Source organism: Micropterus dolomieu, linkage group LG04 (assembly GCF_021292245.1).
Source record: "Micropterus dolomieu isolate WLL.071019.BEF.003 ecotype Adirondacks linkage group LG04, ASM2129224v1, whole genome shotgun sequence".
NCBI lineage: Eukaryota > Metazoa > Chordata > Actinopteri > Centrarchiformes > Centrarchidae > Micropterus > Micropterus dolomieu.
Genome location: NC_060153.1, coordinates 5042059 through 5069457, shown reverse-complemented (window position 1 = coordinate 5069457; position 27399 = coordinate 5042059). Strand labels below are relative to the sequence as shown.

The following is a 27399-nucleotide window of genomic DNA, read 5'->3' as shown; positions in this document are numbered from 1 at the left end:
GTCGGCAGTGCCCAGGAGGTGAACTGGCACCTCTTCAGCTCTGTATCTCTTAACCCGAGCTGACTGAGCTTGAGCTACTGCCACCTTTTTCTGCTTTCATGCACACTTTATGATTTTCAACAGGTCAACTGCCAGCACGTGGCACTTAATCTCTCGGCCTAATTAAATCTTAAGCAATCAGGGCCACATCCGATCAGTGTGGGACGTGCCGCCTGCCAGGAGGTGTGTTCAATGCGCACAGTTGGTGCTCTGTGGCCACTCAGTGCCATGATGTGTGAAGAAGCTCAGGGGATTAGCGTCACTAGATGTGTGGATTTCTACTCTCCAAAATCACTCAAGCTGTTGAAATATTGTGATGGAGAATGACTGCTGGCGGTTTTCCTGCGCGCAAAAATGCACGGCGCATTTACCCGTTTTCGTTTGGAGAGACGCTGTAAAATGTGATTTATGATTTTGAATTTTTACACGGAAATATGTAGCCTTACGTCGACTTACTAACCAAGAGTTCAAAGCCATGTGTAAAGGAGGAATGGGTCGCAAAAATGCCGCTACTTCGCTCTTTCCGACGCTCGTCCTGTTGCTGCTTTGCGCGCAGTCGCTCGGGCAGGTGTTCAACCTGACGCTCTCTGTTAAAGAGGGTTTGCCTGCCAAAACCATCGTTGGAGATCTGGGAGCCGTTTTAAGCAGGCCAAGCACTGGATTCTTCATCTCAGAGAGCAGAGACTCCTATGTGTTCAGAGACCTGGAAATAGACGCAGACACGGGGATCATCTCCACTGCTGTGATCCTGGACAGAGAGAGCAGAGATAAGTATGAATTTGTGGCAGCCACTCTCACAGGTGAGATGATAAAAGTTAAACTAGAGGTGAAAGATGTGAACGACCACTCCCCCGTGTTTCCCTCAGAGGAGGCTGACCTGGAAATATCAGAACTGAGCCCCCCAGGAAGTCGATTTCAGCTTGAAGGTGCTAAAGATGAGGATGAGGGTGAGTTTGGTACCCAGGGATACAGGATCACAGAGACTGAAATGGGGGACTTGTTCCACCTGGAGTATCGCAGTGGATCTGGTAACCACCTAAGCCTGGATGTCATCCTCACAAGCAAACTAGACCGGGAAACACTGGACTTCTACTCCCTCACCATTGAGGCCTTTGATGGTGGCGTCCCAGCCAGGACGGGAACTCTTAAGGTGAACATCCATGTCCTGGATGAGAACGACAACCCTCCTGTGTTCAACCAGACTGAATATCACGCCTCACTGCCTGAGGATGCTCCGGTGATGTCTGCTGTGTGTCAGGTGCACGCCTCCGACCTCGACCTGGGCGACAACGGCAGAATCACTTATGAGATCAACAGGCGGCAGAGTGACCCAAATGAGGTGTTCTCCATCAACGAAACCAGTGGGGTGGTGTATCTCAACAAGCTGCTTGATTATGAAACTCAGTCTTTTCATGAGTTGATCATCAGCGCAAAAGATAACGGGGCTCAGCCTGAGTACAGCAGCACTTTTGTGGGTGTGAAGGTGCTTAATATGAACGATAATAGTCCCACCATCAGTGTGTTGTTTCTCAGTGAGACAGGTGATTCAGTGGTGTCAGAGGCAGCAGCAATTGGGGACTATGTTGCCCGGATTTCCGTGTCAGACCCCGACTTTGAGAAGGAGAGGGTCGCTGTCACGCTTGAGGGGGGTGATGGGAAGTTCACCCTGAAGCAAACAGATGATTTTCTGTATGCTTTGTGCGTCAATGCAGAGCTAGACAGGGAAGAAAAGGATCTGTATGAGTTGAAGGTGCAAGCATCAGATTTTGGGAGCCCACCCCTGAGCAGTGAGATGGTATTCCTCCTGAGGGTGGCTGACACCAATGATTGCCACCCAGCTTTTGAGAAGGATGTATACATCATCAGCATTGCCGAGGACGCCCTTCAGGGGAGTTCCATCATCCAGATGCAGGCCCAAGACGCAGATGAGGGCGTCAACTCGGACGTCAGGTACTCCATCCTCAAATCCAACCAGGACAGCCTGATCAGTATCGATCCGGAATCAGGCCTCGTCACAACAGCTGCAGCTCTGGACAGAGAGACACAGATGGAGGTTTGGTTCCTGGTGGTGGCGGCTGATGGAGGAGAACCGGTTCTGTCAGCCACGGCTACAGTCACTGTGCAGGTGGAGGATGTCAATGATAACGAGCCTGTCTTCCAGCAGCAGCTATACAATGTGTCCATACCAGAGCACAGTGACATTGGGAGCTGCTTTTTACAGGTATGTTGGAGAATATTTAGCTGAAAATTGTAAACAAATACATAAATAACTGTTTCCCTTATGGGTAACTTACCATGCAAATAGTTTTGTTTAATTGTCCAGCTTTTGAGATAGTGAGATTTTTGTCTTCACCCCTGTACACTTTTCATGTTTTTGGCGGGGCGTTTGTATGCCTTCATTAGAAAGTACTGTATGTAGAGCTGGCAGGAAATGCAGAGAGAGAAATGCAACAAAGGTACCTAGCCGGACGTCAAACTAGGGAAATGGGAATTGTATGGTCAGTGTCTTAAACTTTTAGGCCGCCATGATGCCCCTCACCCAAAAAAAGTTAAGTGATCAGAATTTAAATTTGGTGGTTTAAGCACTGAAAATTTGTATTAATGTTCGGTGGCAACATGTCTTTCCAGAAACATTGTCCTGCTTACTCTTGATAATCCACAGAACACATTGTAAGCGGTTTTAAATGTATTTTTTTTATGCTGTGAGCACCACTAATGAAATTCCATTCACTTCCATTGTATTGGTGATGGATGCAGAAATCTCTGAATCTTAAAACCTGGCCAATTGATACTACAGATTAAACAATTAGTCAAATAATCATTCACAAATAACAAAATAGCTGTTTTTGTTAAAGGAGTCTGGTGGCTTTGATGAGAGTGACATAGCTGTTAGACTGTTTCTGGTTTAACAAAAAGGTATCTCTTTCCATAATGTTGTCAGACACTTATAATAACAACCTGAGCCTGTCACTGACAAAAAAAAACAGCAATTCAGTTATACATCAGTTATATATCAACTACTTTTGTTTTTAAAAAAAATCTCCAGTGTGAACATTCAACATCTTAAGCTCTCTGTCTTGCTGTCTCCTTCTTACATCGCATAAGACAAAAGTAGCCTTCAGTCTATATATACAAAGACAATAGTGTTCTTCCTAAGCAACAGACACACACACACACACACTATTACAGATGTGATGCCTGGTACCACACTCCTGCAGCCTGGCACAAGCTGAAGCCCATTACAAAAGAAGCCTCATTTACCAATACATTTTGTGTAAACGTAAGTGATATTTGGCATTTAATTCAGATTTTAAATAAATAGGGAGTGAAAATAATAGAAATCATAGTTTTTCAGTGAAGTCTTTTTTCACTGTAGAGTGACTTAGCCAAACTGTGTGTGTTGTTTTGCATACGAGCTTAGACCCTTTACTTTTAAGTCTTTCTGAAGATACCTTCAGAAAAGAGATGAAGTCAGACTAAGCACAAACGTTACTTTGAGAAAATCAGAAGAAGAAGAAACAATCAAATCCATTTGGAGCAGGTGAGACAGAGGCTGTTTCACTGATGTTTGGTTGCACATTGTCACTCACAATCTGTTGCTCCATACACACTTTTACTCTGCAACAGACAGACAACAGTAACAGTTAACTTTGTAGCAAAGTGTTATTTCTTCAGTGTTGTCACATGAAAAGATATAATCAAATATTTTACAAAAATGCAAGGGGTGTACTGTGAGATATTGTATATGAAAGAGTCTTCGAAAGCAACATGGAAGAGAATTGAGAGAGAATCAACTAGGGCTCCTTTCAGAATCGAGTCATCAGTTTTCAGTCTATGAAATTACAAAATATTATGACAAATGCCCAGCACAGCATCCCAGAGCTTAATGTGATGTGTCCAAAATACAAAGATTATAAATGTACAATAATATAAAACATTGGAAAGCAGGTAGGTACACCTAGCTAAAACTAATGCAGTCTAATACACTATTGCATTCTATTATTTTGTCCATGCCATTTATATCAGGACCATCAGTGAGGGTAGGCGAAATAACAAAAGCAGCTCATGAAACAATGAGTTCAAAATACAATTCAAAAGCAAGATAAACAACAGCCTCCAAAAGGACCATTAAGTTGATTCAACACCTTTTATAAAAGAGTTTCAACAAAAACTGAACATTATAACCTTCATGAAGGGAGCATTTATTGCAGGACAGTTTTATTAGACTACATTTGTTTTAACTAGGTGTACCAAATAAAGTGTGAACTGAGTGTAGAATGAATGATCTCCCTCAATATGGAATCCCAGGCCTCAGCTATAGAGGATTGAGCGTTTTTAAGTCTGGGGTAAATTACACATTTACTATGGTGAATAGATTATATTATCCATAATGACTGCACACAGATATCAGGAGAATCCAGGATTTTAAAATAGTTTTATGGTCAGCCATTAAAACAGACAATCGCCTTTAATTTTTTTGTTTAAAAAGGCACAGATAAAGATTAGGATTATAAATAATTTTCATAAGGTCAGCTAACACTCTGTTAACACGAAAGCTAACAGGTCAGACTGGTAACCACTTAGCGATGTTTCAGGATGTAATGTCGCTTCAAAAGCTTGTAGGGTGTGTCACACATCTGATCACACCTTGGCCCATCTCTCGAAAAGTTCATAAGTCTGAGATGATATCATCTTTATGACTGGAAAGTGAGCTGTCTATCTGGTAAATGTGCCGCTTCTCACGGGCACAGTCAGTCATGAAAGGAGGTCTGTCGGATCTGAGGCGGGCCTTTACTCTGCAGATTGGCTTTTTCTTGTTTTCCCTTGCGGTGATACTCTTCATCATTTGATTGTGGGGATTTTTATGCTTTTATTATATTGACCTTCTCTGGCAGAACAAGACAAGGATAATGATTCACAGCTACTACAGAGGCTACTCGTTGATATTTGACAGATGACACTGACTACAGTGTAGCAGTACTGTTAACAACAGTTTCATTATAACATTGTACATGAAAAACTGCAAATTGTATCTTCGAAAAACCAAAATATTTACATCATACACAGTGTGAGTGATTAGCAGGAATAGCTCTAAATACAAATGTGTGTATATAAATGCAAAACTAAAAATAATTAAGAAGAAGGCAGAGAGATACTCAAAAACTCTGGAAAAGGCTAGTGGACCTCGAGTTATTGAGTTATGTTATCACAAAAGACTTACAAAAACTTGGTCATCTGTATCTGTAACTTGGTCAGCTGCATAAAGCAAAGATTAGGTTACACTATAAGTCACAGCAGAGCTGTGAACGTTTTTTGAGGCTTTATGGCATTTTTGGTTTGTCTTGATAATAGAAAAACAAAAGTTTTTTTTAACTTGGCTGCAGGAACATAAAAGCAAACACATTACCTTCTTTGGCACTCTTGTACACATTTAGTAGTACTATTTTCAGGCTTGAGTAATTCCAGTATTAATTATCTACCTGCTATTTAAATAGAAACCATAACAAAATAAATCTAATAGCTGTTTCAGTTGCTTGCATGAAACTGTGTTTTTCTTCTTTTTAGGTTGTTGCCACAGATGCAGACAGCCCTGAGTTTGGCACACTTCTCTACTCTTTGTCTGACGGCTTTGACAAGCAAGACAAACACCCTCTCTTCAAAATCCACCCACAGACTGGAGAGCTGTGTGTCTCTCAGGATATTGATCGAGACTCAGGACAAACGGTCCACGACATTCTGATCAAAGCTGAAGATCCAGTGAGTGGAATTAATTCGGGAAAAATTCGTTTTTAGATTCTGTGTACCTGACCCTCATTTTTGAACAATCATCATTTACTTCCTGCACTGTAATCAACACATCAACATTTCAAGGTTGTCTTTGACTGACAAACTGCAGATTTTTTACATTTCATTCCATCCTTCACACAAAATTCACTTCTTTTCTTTTTTAATGTCAGGGAGGCTTGAACGCTCAAACCTACGTTCACATTGACATAGAAGACCTGAATGATAACGCTCCAGTGTTTAACCCTGACGAGTACACCATGAGCATCAGCAACCACGCACAGCCCGGCACAGAAATCCTCAACGTTCTCGCCACGGACCGAGATACTGGCGGATTTGGACAGGTTACCTACGAAGTCCTTCCTGGTGACATGTCCAGTTTGTTTGCCCTGGATAAACAAACAGGTAGGCAGGCATAACAAAACACAGAACATCTTTATTGTTTTGTTTTCTTGTAGAAAAATGTTGTGTTGCAGTTAAAAAGTAAAAAGAAAATGTGCTGAACAAAAGAGCACCACACAGCACTTTCAAACAGAGCAACAGATTATCAAGTAATAGAATAAAGAAATGTATGCACTGCTAGCAATTCATACATCTGTAGTGCCTTCAAAATAGTGTAATGGGTATAAGGTCATCTGAGGGTTATTTTACTGTATCTTATCTGTCTAGCTGTCTTAAATTTGGTGGCCTGAGGGGCAAAAAAACTACAACATTCGACAAAACAATAACAAAAGTAAAACAAAAAATACAAAACATTTCAACAAACTGATGAAGTTTGAGACAAAAAATCGACTGCGATAATGGTAATGATCAACTGACTGACACCTGCCGAAGCACAATATGTTTTCTAAAAAGTTGTTGTGTTTACAGAAATGTCATTATGTTTTGTGAAATGTTGTGGTGGTTTGCCCCTCAGAGCTGCCTTACTGTTTGCACGTTCACCGGCCAATAAGCCCATCATAATCAAAACACTGCACATCATATCAACAGAAAGTAACGCAATGATTACACAACATGATCAAGCTTCAGTGACTTGTCACACTAACTAGTCTTTAAGTTTAACTTTAACTTGTGTGACTGGCAGGCCCAGTATTCTGGGATAAACAGCTACTTACTTTGTGTAAGTCCCCGTGATATGATTGCCAGTGTCACTGCACAGCAGGGGTGGTGCAGAAAGCCCAAAGCTTTATACTCCCATGTGGCTGTGATAAGATTTGCACTCAGCCACAATGTAAAACTGAATAAAAATTTAAACAGTAAAATAAGCCAAACTTTTTGAAGTGGAAGAATTTTAAGTAGTTTGTTCGAATGAGCAGTATGAGAAGTGTTGAATAATAGTTGCTGCTTTGGATGGGATTGCTAGGTAAATTTTGGTGACAAAAATTAGTCACGTCTAATGAGCCATCTGGCATTTGTAGTAATGCAGCATGTTGCACATGTCTCTTTGTCTGTTTGAAAATTCAGTTAGCTATATGTGCATTTTTATATCGTATGTGCTCTTTTGTGCAGTGTTTCTTTACCTGTTTGTTGTCTAAATTGTATTTTTAATAATATAAATATTATAATCTCAATCAAGGCTGCAACTAACAATCATTTTCATTATTGATCAATCCAATGATTATTATCTCAATCCATTGATTGTTTTGTCTGAAAAATGTCAGACATGAGTGAAAAATGTTCTAATTAATTTCCTAGAGCCTAGAGGTGATGCATTCAGATTGCTTGTTTTGTCTGACCAACAGTCCAAAACCAAAAAATAATAATTTTACATTGAAATGAAACAGAGAAAATCAGCAAACTGTCACATTTGAGAATCTGGAAGCATAGAGAAATGACTGATACATTACTTTCGCTGATTAATTTTATTTGATCAGCTCGTCTTGGCTGTAATCTCAATGAGACTTTTACCTGGTCAAATAAAGGAAAATAATGACCTTCAGTTAAGTAGGTATTATTGAAGTGAAACAACAAAAAAACAATAAACAAAACAATAACTTTGGAAGGACTGTATCACCTGACTGTTAGAACATAGTAAATAAAACCTGTAACATATTTCTGTCCCTGTAGGAATGCTCTTCCTGACCTCCACTCTGACCCACCTGGGTGCAGCCAGTGTGAAGCTCTCAATAACAGCACAGGATGGGGAGGGCTTGACCTCAGTCAAGCCTGCAGAGGTCACCATCAATGTTTTACAGAGCGCCCAGGCTCCAGCTGTGTTCCAGAGGTCACGCTACACCTTCTCGGTGCCTGAGGATGCACCGCCGGGGACTTCTGTCGGGACAGTGGAGGCCATCAACCCAGCAGGTTTGTGTGTATCTCACCACTTCTTCGTTCTTTAGTCTGAGAGCAGCTGTATGAGAGGGGGTGGAGATAGCAACATCCAATATTTTATTAAACATTTGTAGACAAGAAGTATAATATTACCATGGAGTCAGTGAGTTAGCTGTGTGCTACAGCTTTTTCAAAACTATATTAGATTACATTTTGGCAAATTGGCACTACTACTAAATGTATGCTGAATTAGCTATTATTCAGCATTATTATACTTTTCCTGTCTGCAATGTACCCATGGATGCACAGATAGCTATCACTGGATTACTTTGATACTGAAGTAAACTTAAAAACGTGAGGATTCCCAGGCAAGTTCTGGGATTATAAGGAACATCTTTTTTGTTGTGATTCAGTTCAATTTGTGGGTGTTTCTTCATGAAGGAATTTTAACATATGAGTATCATGTTTGTGAATTTTGATGCAAATTATGGCAATAAGGCTCTAAAGGTTTTAACACAACTTCCAGTTGTTTATAGTACACCAGTCAGCATGCACGTCCCTTTCACCTCAGTGTCTTTGCCTCACAATTTTATAGACCCTTTAGAACAATATAATAAAGTTTTGCACAAGGTTAAAAAGAATATTTGTATGAGTACAAAATGAACAATCACTCTTGTTAAAAAAATATATTGTTCAGATTCAGAGCAAGTCTGCAATTTACGCTGCGGTAATGCAGTATTTAAGCAGGATTTGTCCTGACAAATGATTGTTTCAAAGACAATTGAGCGATCAATGTCGTTGTTCAAATCACCTTCCAGACATAAAGAGGCAGTAAAGCAGTAGTAAAGAGGAAGGCTGCTGTTTAATCTTTAATCCTCCTTATCCACATGTACAGATGACGGATGATAAAGGGTCAAAGACAATTGCACACACTTAGGTCAAAGATAGTCCTGTCATAAATGTACACACACCTGGACTGGCTTTGGATTTATTGTTACTAGAAAAATGCTTATTATAATATTATTTGAGTTTGGTTACAGGTAAAGTTGAGTAATTGCAAATTGGAAATATAAATAGGATTCTGAGTGACGGCGATACAGCAGCTTGTATTCCGTGGAACTTTTGATCTACAGTAACATAGAGTCTCCTCTCTCTGTGGAGGGTTTCCTGACTCCCCAGTTTTCAAAGGATTATCCCTTCACAGTCCACTTGTTACGTTGCCACTAAGTCCCTTCTACAGCTAAAGCACTCCATTAAACTAGACAGTCATTCGAGGTTGTCTAATAAATTAGCAGATTAACACTTCAATTTAAAGTGGAAACAACAGAATTGGGCCTGCTTGAGAGGGGCTGGGCACCGTTAAGCTCTCTGCTTGTTTCAGTGGTTTGTAATTACTGTTGAAGTGTAACAAACACTTAGAGGGGATTAATGGGAGCTTCTGACCTGCGCTGTAATTACCTGATGTTGCTTATTCTGTGTGGCGTGTACTCTTGTGGCAAGTAAAATAGTATGTTGTATTACATATACTTCACCATGTGCATACTAATGTATAGATTATGTGGGTTGCTTTCTTTTTTTATTATTTTCTCAATGTATGAATTTTTTTACAAATTTTTTTTTTTTTTTATTTTTTCCTGTTAGCATAAAACAGTAAAGTATGTTTCCTTTTTGTATAATGACTGCTAAAACAGTGTTCTTTAAAGATTAATTTGTAGTAGATTATGTATACGTTAAGTTTTTTGAAATTGAGACACAGCAGCTGTCTCTCGAATGACATGGCTTGTCATTTTCAATAGCTGTGAGCGCCAAAACAAAAATTCCGTAAATTCCATTTACCGTCATTGTTATTTATTCCATTTATCGTCATTGATGAGGCCGCAATTTCAGATATAGATATTTTAAAGCCTGGACAAATAAATCCAAAACTATCCACATGGTTAAATGCAACCACTAAAGGTAAGTTGGAGGATTTAAAATGTTTGTAATTTAGGAGAATTTTTTTATATTTTGATTAGTGTTTTGATGCCCTCTGTCAATAAAAACTCTGTGTCTTCACAGACTTCACAGAATCAGTATCCTACCGAATCTCCTCTGGAGACCCTCAGGGTTATTTCTTCGTTCATCCAATGTCCGGCCTGATCAGCAACATCAAACCTCTGGACCACGAGTCGCAGCCTTATGCCCTGCTGATTCTTCAGTCCTACACTGACACCTCTCCAGTTTACAGCACCACCCAGGTCAACATCACTATTGTTGACGTTAATGACAATGCTCCTGTTTTCCCTAAACTCAGTGACACCATCACAGTATCTCAAAACACACTCCCAGGGACGGTGTTCTTCATAGCTCATGCACACGACTATGACAGTGGTGTCAATGGAAGGGTGCTTTATTACCTAAAAAGTACCAGAAACGGTACGTTTGTTGTTGACCACAATCGTGGGACAGTTACATTAAATCAGAGTTTACAGGTGGATCATCAGCAGAGGTACATCCTGGAAATCGTGGCCAAAGATGAAGGAGAACCTTCGCTGAGCTCTACACTGACCCTCCTAGTCAATGTGGATAGCACTGCTGCTGAAGACAGCCTGGCCTTCGAGACATTAGTCTACCAGGTGGAGATAGGTGAGGGCTACAGGAAAGATTCGAGGGTCATCCAGGTGAGGGCACACCGTAGCCGTGGAGCTCACATGTCAAACTCAGGCCTCACCTACTCTTTGGAGGCAGAAGCCGGATTTCTTCCTGCTCCGTTTCGGATTCACCCAAAGACCGGATGGTTGCATCTCTCCCACAATCTCGACTATGAGGCAGAATCCGTGTTCCGTTTTCGAGTTTTTGCCACGGCCAGAGAGGCCTCGTTGGCAAACATCACAGCCACAGCTACAGTGACAGTGCTGGTGCTGGACATCAATGACAATGCCCCGGTGTTCAGCAGTGAGGTCTACTACTTCACTGTGTCAGAGGGGTCGTCGCCTCAAGGCCTGGTGGGAACTGTCAAGGCCAAGGATAAGGATTCTGGGAAAAACGCCCAGTTGTCCTACATCCTGCTTTCAGATGGGAAGTTCTTTCGAATCAACTCTAAAACAGGTAAAAAGATTGGAGGTCATATTTAGCTTCACTGTGCAGTTGTTCGTACTCACCTGTCTGTCTCTTCTCTGCACTCTTCCAGGTGAAATTATAAACTGGGTGGCGCTGGACCGGGAGCAGCACTGCCAGCACAGTCTGAAGGTGATGGTGACAGACCAGGGCCACCCTCGTCTCAATGCCACTGCCACCGTTCAAATCCTGGTCACTGACATCAATGACAACACTCCACAGTTTACACATCTGCCGGCAAGCAAGGAGCTTAATGTCCAGGTAAACATGATGGGATTTTATCTGTATATTGGCCTGGTATGTGTGATTCTGGAATCCTTCAGAGGACATTTTTCTTTATGGCGGTAAGAATTATTTCCTAATAGATTATGGCACTATAAAAACAAAGGGGAAAAAAACCTTTATACAGGCTATGGAGAAAACACTAATGCAACAAAAAGGACACCATTTATATTATTCTATTTCTAATGTTTTATTCTACTCAATATGAGCCTATGATGAAGAGATTATGTTGTATTTGCCTATTAAGAGTGAATCCCTAAATATCTTAATTATTCTTGATTTGTCCATTTTGTTATTCTCACACAAATTTCCTCTGCAGAAATTGTAGACATTTAAATTCACTTTAAGTACTTTTCATCCGTGTCAGTTTACAAACTGAGATTAAAAGTTCATTTGGAAAGTGTGGACCTTGTGGTGAGACTGTTGCGTCAAGTTTACAGTAATATATTCATCTGATGAGATTGTTTCTGTGGACAAACGATACATCAACAGTGACTTATATAAAGGAAGGATAGACATCAGAACCACAGATATATATCTTTAAAGCGTACAGAGTGGTTGATATGTTGTTATAGCAGGACATGTTCCTCTCTTTATTTTAGATATGGGCTGGTGTACCAGTAGGATCCTTGGTGACAAACATGTTTGCCAAAGATTTAGATGCAGGAGAAAATGGAACAGTCACCCTTTCATTGGTCAAAGGTGAGTTAGGCACATTATGTTTTTTTGGATCTGTGGAGCTGTACAGTATGCACTTTAACTGATCTTTTATTTCTCTCAGTTGATTTAGAGGATGAGAGTCTCGGACATTTTGAGATTGACAGTAACAGCGGAGACATCCGTACAACGGAGCTTTTCACCCAGAACCCCAAACCGTACTACACACTGAAAATAAGTGCCAAGGACAACGGAGCCACACACCTGGAGGATACCGCAGTCATTCGTGTACAGGTAGAGTCCTTCCTCCACTTCATACGACGGCTTATAGTTTTCTTTTTATACTGTATTGATTCTGAATTATTTTCATAGATGACTCTTAAACTCTTGCATGAATGATATGTAAATTATGTAATTTACTTTTTCATAAGTTACTGCAGTGAATTGGTGAACACACAGATGCCCTTTATGCAAACTCTGCCTCTCTGTGTTTTCCAAATCACAAACGATGGTTTGTTCAGTTCATGCAACTTTATTTCAAAACACTCAACTGTCTGTAATTTTAATTTTTTCAGCATAATAAGTTAACAAATAGAGTTGCAATCTCCTATGTGTATGTGTACATACTGTACAGAATACTGCACCATAGATAGGAGATAACATGATACAAAAATACCCCTATTGTCACCACTATATGAATAAAACAGGCCCTAGCATATGCATGATATATAATACATATTTTTTAGTCACAATGTTGTGATTTTACAAAAGAAAAGAACAAAGTAGGAAACATTAATTAATTTTACAAAAAGGGATTTACAGTTTATCAAAGTCTTTATCTACACCACAAGGTGACACAGGTATGTATATTCAGAAAATCACCACTCTGGGAGATTTTATGTCTCGTCAGTGGGAGTCACATTACTTGCTTTTTTTGTGTGTCCCTACCACGTCCACTTTTTAATTCTTCCTAGTGTTTGAGCTGTTGTAATTTTAATGTGACTTTCAAAATGTTGTGCAAATAAACCAACAAACAATATCACACTTGGACATATTTTACCTGCAGGTTCATGGGTTAGAGGCTCTGTATGGCAGCTCTGACCACCAAATTGTGAGGCGTTTTACGGTGAAGGAGGACACGGAGCTGGCCACTGTCATCGGCTCTGCCAGTGTTTCAGATAAAGGAAGATTCCAGTATTCCATCACTGAGGGCGACGGGAGTGTTCACTTCGGCATTGACAGCTCCTCTGGTGACATATATATCAACCAGCCGCTGGACTACGAGTCCGCCATGCAGTACTTCGTCATGGTTCGAGCTGAAGAAATAGGACTTGCTCCTGGAGTGAACATGTCTGTTCTGGTCAGTGTGATAGTGGAGGATGTAAACGACCACGCACCCTGGTTCCCTGATAAACTGGTGACGTTCGGTCTGTGGGAGGATGCTGCAGTCGGATCACTGGCGTTTGCTTTTCATGCCAGGGACTCTGATGGGACGTTTCCTAACAGTGCTCTCCGCTACTCCCTGACCTTTGACCCTCAACTCAGCAGGTCTTCATCACGCTTCCCCTTTCAGATCAACCCTCACACAGGGAGTCTGACTGTAGCAGGTCCTTTAGACCGGGAGACCACCCCCAGCTTTGCCTTCACTGTGACAGCCACCGACCAGGCGAGGATGAGACAGGAGCGCAAACAGACGTCTGTGACAGGTCAGGTCTTCCTGCTGGATGTGAACGATAACCGGCCGGTGTTTATATCAGCAGACACTACTCAGGTGATGGAGGATGCAGAGGTGGGGAGTCTGCTGCATCATTTTGTGGCCATAGATGGAGATCAAGGTGAAAATGGGGTCGTCTCTTACGTGATCATGGCTGGAAACAAGAAAGGGTTTTTCACACTAGAGGAGAAAACAGGTAGGACTTGTGACTGATGTATTAATGACAATTTCTAATAGAGAACCATAGGCAGGGCTGATATATCTGCAGATACTAGCTTATTGCTGTTATATCTGTATTGGCTCATGTGTCGGCCAATAAGAAAGAAGATACTGCAGTAGAGAAAGTTAAAAAGCAGTGTTTCCATTACATTGTTTGCCCACCAGAGCACTGCCATCTTTATTTTTTAAATGTAAAATGTCCCTGTCAGTGCATATCGTAAGTACAATTCTATAGAAAAAAAATATGTTTACAGGATCCTTAAGAATAATGTTTGTTTATGTAATGTGTTGTTAAAAAACTTTATATTGGCTTAAATTAATTGGATAATTTTCAATCTATGCAAAATCCATAAGGAAATAAGCAATGAGGTTAAAAGTTACTTTAAAAAATCAGCCTGACAAATTAGAATGATGTTTTGTTTTATTGCATGTGACTTCAGAAAGTCTCAAGCCACCTCTCCATGCTCCAAGATTAAGAAGCCATTCCCCCTCTTGTCCATCATTCTTCTATCTTCTACAGGCCTTTTGTTTCTCTCAGCCCCTCTGGACTATGAGACACAACGTTTCCATCGTCTGACCGTCCGCGTAGTGGACCACGGCCTGCCTTCGCTCTCTTCCACCCAGACTCTGACAGTGGAGGTGGGAGACGTGAACGACCAGCTGCCTGTCTTCAGTCAGAACATTTATAACGCCAGTGTGGCTGAGAACAGAGACCCTGGAGAACCAGTGATCAGGGTCTCTGCCACTGATGAGGATTCAGGTAATAATTATCCTCTTTTTATATCATGTTTTCGGTTGGATCATGTTTTTGTAAGTTGGTGTTATCAATATCATCATCTGTCCATCCTGGAAGACAAATCTCTCTTCTGCTGATTTCTCCCTGTGGAGTTTTTCCTATTTTCCCAAATAAATGTATAGTTTTGGGGCTATGTAGATTCACAGGTAAATGATAAAAAATAAATAAATAACAGGTCTGTTCTTCTCTAAAAACCCAGCTGTGTTCAGTTTGGAAACCGTTAGATGAGCTGCAGCTTTCATCTAGTAGCGTCATGTTTAACCTGAAATAGTCCTTCTGTAGAAGTGGGGATGGTAGTGTGGCTCCAAAGTGCCTAGATGGCAGCACTAGCATGTGTTCCTGCCCCTAACATACCATAACAAAACCATAGACCACATGCATGAAACTAGTATTAAATAGCAAAAAGAAGACATTACCCAACAACATTTATCTGTTTAAGCAGTAGTATAACTATTCCTCTTTATTATTTAACCAGGGTACACATATAAACATACAAAATACAGTTGAGCAGCAGCTCACTCTGCCATGTTTTGGTAAACTTCAGCACTGCAGTGAATCAAGGTCATCATCTGTTTTGTTTCACTCCATTAGCAGTATAATTGAAACCAACCCCTGCCCTTTTTCCTCATGAGTTGTTCCATTTCTGTCTTTTTTTATGCGTTATGTTCACTGTACATCCCAGGAAATCTCCATCATCTGATATCTAATCATAGTCACAAATCTACACATCAGTCTTGTTTATTTTAACACATTGTCCACAGGCCCTCCTAAATCCCATCTTGTCTGGTAATGTTGACAGTATGAGTCCTTTTAAATACTCGGGGTGGAGGGCTTGTGGCAGAAGGATCTGTCCAGGAAGGGTTTTGATGTGAACTAACATTCTTCAGGGTGAGAATTGCCCAAGAATAGCAAGCACAGAGCTCCTCTGGGAGATTTGAAAGGTCCTCTCTCATGATGATTTCCATAATCCAAGCCATCTGTGCCAATAGGCGCTGTGTTTTCATCTTTCTCCTCAAATCGCCTTGTCTGGCAGCTCAGCCCACTCTCCCACCAGTGTTATTTGATTATCATTTGCGTTGCTTCCCCCCCCCCCAACACTTACCAAAGATGACCATTGTTTTGTGGCTGTGTTGGTCTCTGTATCCAGTTTCCATGTGTTGGAGTCAGTCAGAGGAGATGTGCAGTATCAACGAGTGTGACAGCTAACCTTTGTGTTACTCTGCGTGTCCTGGATTTCACTTTGTTTTTAAAAAAAACAACTGCTTTGTCTTTCGGGTCACAAGAAAACAGACACATAAATTTTGTGAATTCATCACCACATCAGTACACATTTGCATAAGGACATTCTAATACTGGGATTTTTTTTCACTCTTTTTTTTGTTTTCTATATGTTATCAAGATGAACATCAATGATCTTAAGTGCTGAGTAAATATCACACTGTAAACTTTATGAATCCCCAGAGCAGAAACTATTTTAGTCGCCCATGCACAGTGACAAATAGAGCTGCAATAATTAGTTGATTTATTGATTTGTCGATTGAAAGAAAATTAATTGCTAAATATTTTGATAATCGATTAGTCATTACAGTGATTTTTCACTGGGTTTTGAACTACTGGTTAGACAAAAGAAGTCATTTGAAGACGCCACTTTGTGCTCTGGGAAATTATGATGATCTTTTTTCACAATGTTTTACATTTTTTATACTGATTGATTCATTTATCAATCGTGAAAATAATCAGCAGAATGATCTTTAAAGAATATAATTGTTAATTGCACCAGTGACAAATAACAAATACGTGTCAGACATGTCACAGCACATAACAAATGGAAGACACTATGTCACATCAAAAGTAACCCTTACACACAGCACATTTCAGTAGCTTGCCCACCAGCCACTAAATAAATTTAAATTGAGCCACTAAATAAATAATACATAATTAATATACAATCAATTCTTTAATTAATAATAGGTTAAAGGTTGAGAACAAGCAAATATCAAAGGTCATTCAAGGTTTCGCAGTTGTGGGCACAAAGACATTCACATCGCTCTGTGGACAATCACTCAACACAGTTTTTGGACTGTTGAGAGGGGAGACCTTTCAAAGGGTAGAATGGTTTGAATTTTGTCTTAGTGTTCACAGTATTGAAAATTACATTAATTCATAATTACATAGATTCAACCACAACATCCCTATCCAGAAATCCTGACAGCAATCAATAAATCAAACAAACTCAAAAATGAAAAATATTTACTCCAAGCGAACCTGAATGATTAATGATCATATGATGATGATATTTCAGTTATTTAAATTTTTGAACACCACCCATCATCCTTGTTTTCATGGCACCATACACTCAGAGCTCCCACACTATTTCATATCCATGAAAATTGCATCCATTCATTGTCCAGTACAGGTAAAGAGGGGATGGTTCAACCTTTCACTTGGACTATTGAGAATTTTTGCAGAGATCCTCTGATCTCAGATCATGTAAAACTTGTGCATTATTCTGTTACAGCTTCACCACCACAGTTTGTGTGTAATTTCAATGCAATCTTTTTTCTGTTGGTTAATGTGTGTCACAAGACCTGTAAGCAGCAGTGCCAGACTAGCGCAGCAAAGGGCTCAGATAAAGCTTTTGCTCTCCTGTCAATTTTTAACACACTGACACTGCTTCTGTTGGAACTCACATAAACTCAGCTGATGAGGTGCTGAACTCAACCTGACATAACACCGTAATTTCGATTGAAAGTTTGGCTAAATGTGATGTTGAGTTGGCTTTTTAATGAGTAGATTTTTGTTTAGGATATGAGTACCATGTGTCCTTTGCATGTCTTTTAAGTAAATCTTTTGAATTATTCCCTCTATAAATTTGTGGATCTGTACATTATGATCTGCCATGTCATCATGTGAAGCTGGAGTTGGAGACCAGGTGGTTCAAGATGCTTCAAAATCAATCAAAATCATAGAGTGTGTAAAACATACATTAACCTGCCGTGTCTCTCCCCCAGAGGAGAATGCTGTGGTGTGGTACAGTCTGTTGCCTGGCACTGGCTACGAGCTCTTCAGCATCAACCCTTACACCGGTCTGATCACCACCACCTCCTACCTAGACAGAGAACAGCAGCAACATTTCACTCTCAGAGGTAGGACACATGAACAAACACATGCTGTTGTTCACACATAATAAAATCTATTACACCTGAGAGACAACATAACTGCAATTACATTTTTATGAATACAATTTTTTGCTTATTAAGCTTCAGGGAAAAGGAGCAGTGGTGCTACATCACACAGCAACGGCCATGTATTTGTGCGAGTTTTGTTTTGGAGTTGGCATTGAGTTTATATAAGTTTAAAGTAGATCATCAATGGCTGTGATCAGGAATTCCCAAATGAAAAATGTCTTTAAATGAAATGTCTTTGAAAATATAAGCACAACCTCAACCAACTATTTGAAAGCCTGTGAATGCTGTTCTTTGTACAATATTCCCAAGTGGCTACACATTTAAGTCAATCCTTGGCTCAAATCGTGAGACTATAAAAATATCTTATATCTAAAAAAATCTGAATCTGCTAAAACAAAACATATGAAGTAGTCTTCTACAGTCTCTATCAAACACAGGCATTTCTCTCAGTCTCTACCCCCCTCCGTTTCTCATTCTCTTCCTTCTTGTCATGCTTCACAGTCAAAGTCATAAAGAATTCAAGGTCTGCCTTTTGTATAAAGGAAACATTATTCAGCAGATTGATTTATGTAAAGGAAACAGTAGACTTTTAAAGGGCTGAGGTACAGTATATCTAACCTCCACTGACTGCGCTGCTGCACCCTCTGCCTTTTGAAGTGTTTGCTTTCACTCTCTCAGGGGCATACAGTCAGTAATTACATTCAAACTATTCAGCAGTGTTTAGTGATAAACTGCTTTCAGATGTTTTATCATAATGTTTGTACAGTCTGCAGTATGATGAACAATTAAATATAATAACAAAATATAATAAGAGGAAAGCCTGATTGTCTTGAAGTTGTGCCAGAATCACACTGGGCTTACTGGGAAATACCGAAATATGTGGGCACAATTTTCTCTGACTACAGAGAAATTAAATACCAAGGACTTTTCAACATGTATTAAAAGCTGTCGCAGTATACCTTATGTTGACAGGATTTTTAAAATTTATTTAAACTCCAATCTGGCTTGGTCAGCAGAGACAGAACCAATAAGAAGCATGTTAGGGGTGTCACTGATGGCACATTAGCATGTTGATGTTAGCCATTAGTTCAAAACACTGGTGTGCCAAAATATATGGCGTTTATATTAGGCATCTGTGGGCTCGCTCAATCGTCTCTCTCTCTCCCCTCTCAACATCTCGCTGTGTGTGCTCTCAATTCTGTCTGTGGGCTTTCTCAACTTGGCACAGCGTTACAATGTACCACAAAACCAGCCAATCACAGACATTGAAAAAGTAACCCAGATTGGCTGTTTTGTTTCCAATCGGGCTGCTAACTTCCACGAATAGAATGCAACAGATTTTCGCATGGATGGCACATTGCATTCTGGGTGCTGCTCACCATATTATTATTATTATATTATTATTATTTATTGGTGTAATGTGTAGAGCACATGTAAACATCCTTGGGCAATAGTTTTATTACTTCAAATTGCTTTTAATTCTTTTTATTTGAAATACTGTATATATTTACACAAATTACAGATGGGGTAACAGTGCAGCTGGTGAGGAGCCTCTTCTCGCATGTGCTTCAGTGGATGACTGGGCTTTCCCACATCCTTGTATATTATCAGCTAATAGCTCAAGAAACGTGGAGAAACGATGCAAATGTAGCACTAAATAGGAATTTCTGGGTGTAATTCAATAATAATAAATCAAAATGTTTGAATCTGAATCAAGCCACTTGATGTAGTACTTTTAGAATGTGGAACCCTACTTATTGGCCTGAATAGATACAAAAAACAGCCAATCAGGATAACGTTCCCCAAGTCTGTGATTGGCTGGTTTTCGAATTTATATTTCCTCTTCAAAATATAACTTGTATGCTAGCAAAAGTCTCACTGTGCACCCACAGAAATCACTGCGTACTCAGGAATGCATGTTTCATTATTCCATTGTATTTAAGTCCAGGAAGGAAATAAGAACCATAGATCAGGGGCATCATTGTGGACAAGTGGTTAAGAGGCATATACTGTGATCACTATTTTCCAGCTGTGGACACTCCCCACTCCTAAAAACACCAACAAATTAATCCAAACTATAGTTTATAATGGGAATCCTTGTTTTGTTTTTTTCGAGCAACAAAAAACACTGGATTACTGATATCTTGTGACAATCAAAACAAAATAAACATTACACCAAGATTTCTACAGTGAGCGTAAGTATGAATTCCCTTCGATTCCTGTCTGCAGTGCAGGCTCGTGACAGCAGCACACGGCCTCTGTCGGGTACTGCCACAGTGCTGTGCTCTGTGCTGGATGACGATGACAACCCTCCAGAGTTCATGCAGTCATCCTTCCAGATCAGCCTGCCAGAAAACCTGCCTCCTGGGGTCATCCACACTGCTCAGGCCTCTGATCCAGACCAAGGGGAAAATGGAACAATACACTACTCCATATTAGGTAAGGAACCCAGATAGTGTTCTGTATATCAGTGGATCATAGATTATAATTTTTTTCATTTTATCGGATATAACATTACCTCAACAAGTTATTGCTTAGGTCTGGCAACTCATTAACATTGTGAAATTAACAAACCCTGAGGTTAAGCAAAACTAATTTGGAAGATAAAATTGAGGCAAATTATACAACACTCAAACTGTCTATTGTAAACAACCATACCAGTTAACTGACAATTCACTGGTTCAACTTTCAGTTTAGTCGCATGCACAGTTTTTCTGTGCAGTTAGGGATTATTAGTGACATTTTTGGTTACCTTCAAATAAAGTGGTTTAGATCACTTGAATAAACTGTTGTCTTGTTTACAAACTGTGTAAATGTATGACCCCATGTTCACCATATGCTCACCCATCTAAGTAATTACGGTGAGTATAATGTTACCATAATGGAAAGACATAATGGACAACTTGTAAACACAAGACCCAAGTTGTGATAAACTGGAATTATCCTTTAATTTCTTTCCACTGTCTTTAGGTGAGGACTACAGAGGTCGCTTCACCATCAACAGCCACACAGGTGTTGTCAGCACCACGCAGGTCCTTGACCGTGAGGAAAGGCAGAATTATACACTCACCATACAGGCCCGTGACTATGGCCCAACCCCGCTGAGCTCCTCCACCCAACTCCAGCTGGTGCTGCTGGACCAGAACGATAACATCCCCTCCTTCACCCGTAAGAGCTACCACGCCTCCATCAGTGAAAGCTTACCTGCAGGAGCTGAGGTCCTCCGGGTTAGCGCCTATGACCCTGACGAGGGGTCCAATGGGGACGTGACCTATTCTCTGACAGAGGACAGCAGCCAGGGGGCCTTCTCAGTAGACGCTCTCACAGGAGTGATCCGTACCACCAGGTCTCTGGACAGAGAGAGCAGGGCTCAATACACCCTGAAAGCTGTAGCTACAGATGGCTGCACTCAAGGACCGCTGAACTCTGTGGCATCGGTAACCATACAGGTGGAGGATGTGAACGACAATGTGCCAGTCTGTGACGAGAATCCTATAAACGCATGGGTTTCCATGAGGACTCTTCCAAATGAGATAGTCACCACAGTGACGGCAACAGACGGTGACCAGGGTGAGAATGGGACTATACAGTTTATGTTGTCAGATGAGGAAAACCTGTTTGACATCAACAGCGAGTCAGGAGAGATCTCGCTGAGACGACGAGTGAGAGCAGGTTTCTCTGGGAGGAAGCTGCAGGTTGTGGTTTCAGACCGTGGACGACCTGCTTTGACCTCCACCTGCCTGTTTTTTATCCATCTGAAGGGAGAACGTGAAGGATTACAGTTCACAAACAAAGTGTACAATGCTACTGTCAAGGAGAACAGTAGAGCTGGTACGTTTTAACCACCTTTATTCTTTCTTTTTTCACTGATGCCATTAAAAACCTCATCAACCTTTTCACTTTCTCTTTGTGAAGGTACTTGGATTGCAAAAGTGGAGGCCAGTGACCAAACCAACAGCAGACAAAGGATCACATATACCATATTTAGTGGCAACGAGAATCGCATTTTCTCCATCAGCCGTCACACGGGTAAGAAATATAAGACATTTTGCAAACAAAAACATTGTTTTTGTTCCAGTTTCTTGCCGTTTCTTGCTTATCATGATTAGCAGACGGCATTCTTGTTATTTATTTGCAGAAACGTCAAGCATGGTTTCGTTATTTAAGTTATACTAATAGCACAAATTGTCATTCACTCATCCATTTTATTTTCCACAAAAGTGTCCAGAAAATTACTTTTGACTTCCAGTCCTCACCATTGTTTATGTCTAAGCAATCAGAGCTTCTAATCCAACCCTCTTGTTATTTTCTGTCTCGCTTCAAAATTGACTTTCAACTTATCTGGTTCATCTGGTTGTTTATATACAAGTGTTTCCTGAACTATTATTGTTGTTGCTAACCCTTGCCTGATTTGATCATATTCTACCTCAAAATCTTTTTTTTATTCAAGTCTACATAAAGAAATGAAATGGACACAGTTGCTCAAATGCAAATCTTAAACTGACATTGGACTGAATATTCTTTTCAGTGTGATCCACCGAAACTTGAACCTAAAAGTCCTTCTGTCAGGACCTTTTTTAAAAGTTTGTTTTTCTTTCCATTTTTTCCTTCATTTTACCCAGATACCTCTTACAAAAAAACACATTACAAGGCCAAAGTGAAAAAGACTACTGCCAAAGCAGAACATGTATTCAAAACTTAATATTATAATAAATACTGTGTTTTAGAATAAACATTACACTTTGCCCTTGAAATAGAAGGGGCTATGCCAGTCTTTGATGTTGGGTTTGCACAGTGTTTGGGGAATACAGTACCATAGTTTTTTCCTCTCACCCAGGTGAGATCCGTGTGCAGAAAGATAATTCTCTGGACTTTGAGGTGAGCCCTCAGATCCAATTGGTGGTGCTGGCTGACAACGGGCTGCAGACAGCTCACTGCAGGGTCTCCATCAGCCTGCTGGATGTGAATGACAATGCACCAGTGTTTGAACGCAGCAACTACAGAACAGCTGTCTGGGAGGGGCAAGTGCACAACACCTATGTTATGCAGGTAGATACTATGAATATTTAAGCTCTCACATTAGAAATACCAAGCACGTATAGCATGTATTTTGTTGTTCATTGGCAATAAGAGTATAACTATCACCGCTCATATTTTCTATAGGTGTTTGCATCTGATGCTGACAGTGGGATAAACGGGCAGGTTGAGTACTCCATCGTGTCCGGTAACCTTAATGAAGCATTTATTTTAGACTCTGTTCGTGGGATTCTTGCTACCAATCTCTTACTGGACCGAGAGATCACCGCGTCATACAAGTATGCTGACCTAACATATTATAAACTGTTATGTAACTCTTTCTAGCTTGTATGATGGTCAAGACAAAACTAGATAAGTAAGTTTCTACTTACAAAATAGAGACTACCATTCCCTGTCATAACTAGTTTCTGTATCACCAGCATTTGTGAGTTTTCTAATATTTCTTAATTGCCAGTAGTCTAAAAAGCTGAAACATGAGACTGGGGTTTTCTGTCCACATTCAACTTCTACTATGTGTGGCATTGTGGGGGCCAGTTTCACAAATGGTGGCAGCATTATGTTTCACAAATCATTGTCTCTCGTAAGATTTCAGAAAAATATGTCCTACAAGCCTCACGCTCACACATGGGTTACTAGTTTAATTGTGAAATGTGTCAATTTCATGTTACAAATTGCATCTTGCAAATGTAATGAAATGGGCCCCTGATCCTGACCCAGCAATTTCATTATGTCAATTCACTGGAGGCAGTGAACTGACATAATGAAATTGCTTCATTAAAAACCTGTCCTTTCCTGACTTGGCAAAAGAGATTTAAATCTAACTAAACTGGAATATTTTATTCACATAGGTGATTTGGCTTTAACAGCATAACTGTGGACTACTCTGTACTTATTGCTTTTCAGCCAAAAATCTGATCAAGTGAAAGTAGAAATAACAATATTGGAATGTATTCAAAAGTACAAATACCGAAAATATAAATAATATCAATTCTATCATTAAGAGTATTAAGTACATTTCCAACCTAGCATAAAACATAAATACCCTATCCATAATATGAATTTGGATTAAGTGGCATCGTTTGTTTACTGCCTTTATATTACAGGCTGGTTCTGCAGGCAGCAGACAGGGGGAACCCTCCGCTCAGCAGCATCGCCACCATCAGGGTCCAAGTGGTGGACGTCAATGACAACAGCCCTGCCATCCCCCCCATGGAGCCTGTGGTTATAGCAGAGAGTAAGACCAACCCCCAGTGCCCTCTGACTGCTTTCAATGACAATTATAGATTAAAGAGGTCATATATGGTTTTTGTATTTTTCATTCTCCTTTATTGAGTTATATATCTCTTTTTTTGTGCATGTAATAGGTTTGCAAAGTGAAAAAGCCTAAAGTCCACCCTAAGGGAGTTCCCATCTCCCACAGAAAACACTGCTCTGAACTGCCTGAAAACAGCTTGTTTGTAGTCCAGCCTTTTCACTTAATCCCTGTGATGTCACAGCAAAATGCGCGTCATAATGCATGCCAAACGGCTGGAAAAACTCACTGAACTGCAGCACACAGTGACAAGACGTCCACCTGCTGCCTCTCCTCTCCCTTCCAAACACTAGCTACCCTCCAAGCAGTCAATGGACATACAGTTGTTACTGTGATGTAGAGACAGAGCCCAGTTATAACTTTATGGATGAAAGATACTTTTTTTTACAAATTAATAACTCACTACTCTTGCTCCAGTCCATGTTGCTAAGCTGGTAAGGGGATATACAGTTGAACCGAAGCCATGTTTACCGGCTTCTCACGACCCACCCTACTCTGACTCTAATTGGCTAGTAGTCCTTAACTAGAAACTGCGTATGTGCAACTAACAACAAATACCTTTTGGAGGTTAAGATGTATCACTCCATAGCTAAAACGAAGCATTCAAACCACAGGGTGAAAAGAAGAACTGCAGCAATGTGCAGTATGACAAAAAATATGGTGTTTTCTGAAAATGAAACCATGTAAATCTGTTCTGGTACAACCCCTAAATAAGATTTTGAACGTGAAAATTAGCATAATATGACCTCTTTAAGATATAAACACTATCTATATTCTTTGTCTATTCGTGGACTTATTCTGACATCTTCTGTTTTACCGTAGATCTGCCGGCAGGTTACATGGTCACCCAGGTGACTGCAAACGATGTGGACCTAAGCTCAACCATTACTTACAGCTTTTCAGACAACAGTAGCACCAATGTTCCCTTTGCTATTGACCGATATACTGGTGTGGTTACCCTTACCCGAGCCCTGGACTATGAGGAGCAGATGGAGTACATGCTGACAGTCTGGGCTTCTGACTCTCTCCACCAGACCACTGGAGAGGTCAAAGTTCAAGTTCTTGACGTCAATGACAACGCTCCAGTCTTCACCAAGGTCTCCTACCAGGTACAGATGATAAATTTATCACTAAAAAGGTAGACAGCCTATATACAAACTGATTGGGGTCACCAACCAATGAAAGGGTAGATGTATGTTTTTACCACTGCAAAATGACAAAAGAAGTCCATGTGTCATTATCCTTCAGCATAACTTGGTCTTTTTTTTTTAGCTAGCTCTTTCATGAATCTTGATGGCTTATTAGATGGTGAAAAACATTAACTGCATTGATGCTTGCAAACATTAACTGCAGACTTAATGCCTTATTAGAAAGTCATTAAAGAGGTATTCCAGTTATTTGGTCTGTCACTTCCATAAAGTTGGGGAACTCACAACAGAATGGTCAAAATGCGCAGGTTGAGATATCAAGACTTTAAGTCCCTATTATGGGCAAATCACTGGATCTTCAATTTACCACAACACAATTATAAATCATAAACACAATTGTAAACCCTTTAGAAAAAGTATGACTCATTAGAAAGTGGTACCTGATCTTGCTGCAGAAGAGACTCATTATTTGTTCTGTCTTCATCTGTCTTCAAGGTGGAGTTGTCAGAGCTGGTTTCAGCAGATACGTTGGTTTTGTCCATGTCCGCTACTGACAGAGACTCTGGACTCAATGGCAAGATCACCTACAGACTTCTTTCATCTCCTTTACAAGGCTTTTACATTGAGCCAGACAATGGTAAGAACAGCTTAACTGATGGAAATGACATCCTGTATTAGCTCATATTAGCATTAGCTAATATAAATGTCACATTGACAGCAAACCATCAGTGTGTGTGTGTGTGTGTGTACATATATACAGTATGTGTGTATGTATCAGAAAGGTTAAGAAGTCACCAGAAGGATAAAACACTGATCTGAAATGTAAGGTAGTTCTTCTGGGAATGACATTACTTCAAGCTTTACACGTTTCATGACTTATGATTGGCTGGTGGTCTGATTTTCATATTCATCCCTCTGATTCCATCCATTTTCTGGTATAGTTAACTTAAATGGGAACATGCCAAAGAAATAGGGCACAGAGAAAGGCTTTGCCTGGTGTTATAAGTATCTCATCATACAGTATCAGAGGTTACTGAGAGTATTTCTGCAGTGTTTATATTTTTGTCATCTTGGATGTGCAAGTGGGTTCCTTGGACAGGGTGGAAGAGAAGCAGCAGAGAAGGCAATTATAGGTCATTGAGATAAAGTGCTTCAGAGGAGCCATGCCTATTCTATTATCTCCCTTTTAAAAATCCCTAAACCCAAGAAATAAGAAAAATCCTACAGAGCTGAAAGGAAACTCCTCAGTTCTGGCCAGTCTTTTCCACTCAAGTGTGATTTATGAGCTTCTATCATGTTTGAACTCCAAAGTTTAATATCAGAGAAATGCATTTGCCCTGTTTTGCGGTGAGGAGCACTAATGGAAAGTGAAATTCGCATCAATGTTGACTAAAGCTCAATAAAAAAAGAATCCAAATCTTTAATATGGTGCTTTTTGCAGTGTAGTGCTTCTCAGTTATTCGATGCCAATTTGTTTCACAAACAATGAATGGTGCCGCTTTAGAGTAGTGCCTCAGAATTCACATAGAAAAGTTTAAGTGGCAATGAAGTGGAATAATAAATTGTATGGACAAACACTTTATTGTAATCCAAGAGGAAAATTTGCTCTTGCAGTTCACATATGGAATTCATTAAATAATAGTCACACAGGAAATTATGTTGCATTGCAGTGTCTAATGACAAGTACAATTTTGATTAAACTCTCACTATATTGTCATATAATCAGACATGTTTTATAGTTCTTATGCTGAAGAGAAACAAATCCAGGAACAATCAGTGTATTTGTTAAACCATCTGTTAAATCAATTGACAAGAGTTTTATAGTTTTATGTTGGTGAGACCAGATGTCAGGTCTT

The 27399-nt window shown here is 40.1% G+C and overlaps 1 protein-coding gene across 2 annotated transcripts in view; it reads left to right on the top strand.

Moving 5' to 3' along the window:
- The first annotated feature begins 372 nt into the window (after positions 1–372).
- dchs2 (dachsous cadherin-related 2) overlaps positions 373–27399 on the top strand; it is a 33680-nt gene continuing 6653 nt past the window's right edge. For both annotated transcript variants that reach the window (XM_046048132.1, XM_046048133.1), the window contains exons 1-19: positions 373–2260; positions 5605–5796; positions 5997–6228; positions 7891–8127; positions 10153–11181; positions 11264–11451; positions 12075–12174; positions 12254–12423; positions 13196–14039; positions 14583–14822; positions 17870–18004; positions 20276–20485; positions 21017–21877; positions 21962–22075; positions 22884–23095; positions 23210–23361; positions 24187–24317; positions 25218–25504; positions 26039–26180. In XM_046048132.1, coding sequence (XP_045904088.1) covers positions 515–2260; positions 5605–5796; positions 5997–6228; positions 7891–8127; positions 10153–11181; positions 11264–11451; positions 12075–12174; positions 12254–12423; positions 13196–14039; positions 14583–14822; positions 17870–18004; positions 20276–20485; positions 21017–21877; positions 21962–22075; positions 22884–23095; positions 23210–23361; positions 24187–24317; positions 25218–25504; positions 26039–26180 — 7222 coding nt within the window. In that variant the 5' untranslated portion in view covers positions 373–514. The remainder of the gene's footprint in view (positions 2261–5604; positions 5797–5996; positions 6229–7890; positions 8128–10152; positions 11182–11263; positions 11452–12074; positions 12175–12253; positions 12424–13195; positions 14040–14582; positions 14823–17869; positions 18005–20275; positions 20486–21016; positions 21878–21961; positions 22076–22883; positions 23096–23209; positions 23362–24186; positions 24318–25217; positions 25505–26038; positions 26181–27399) is intronic.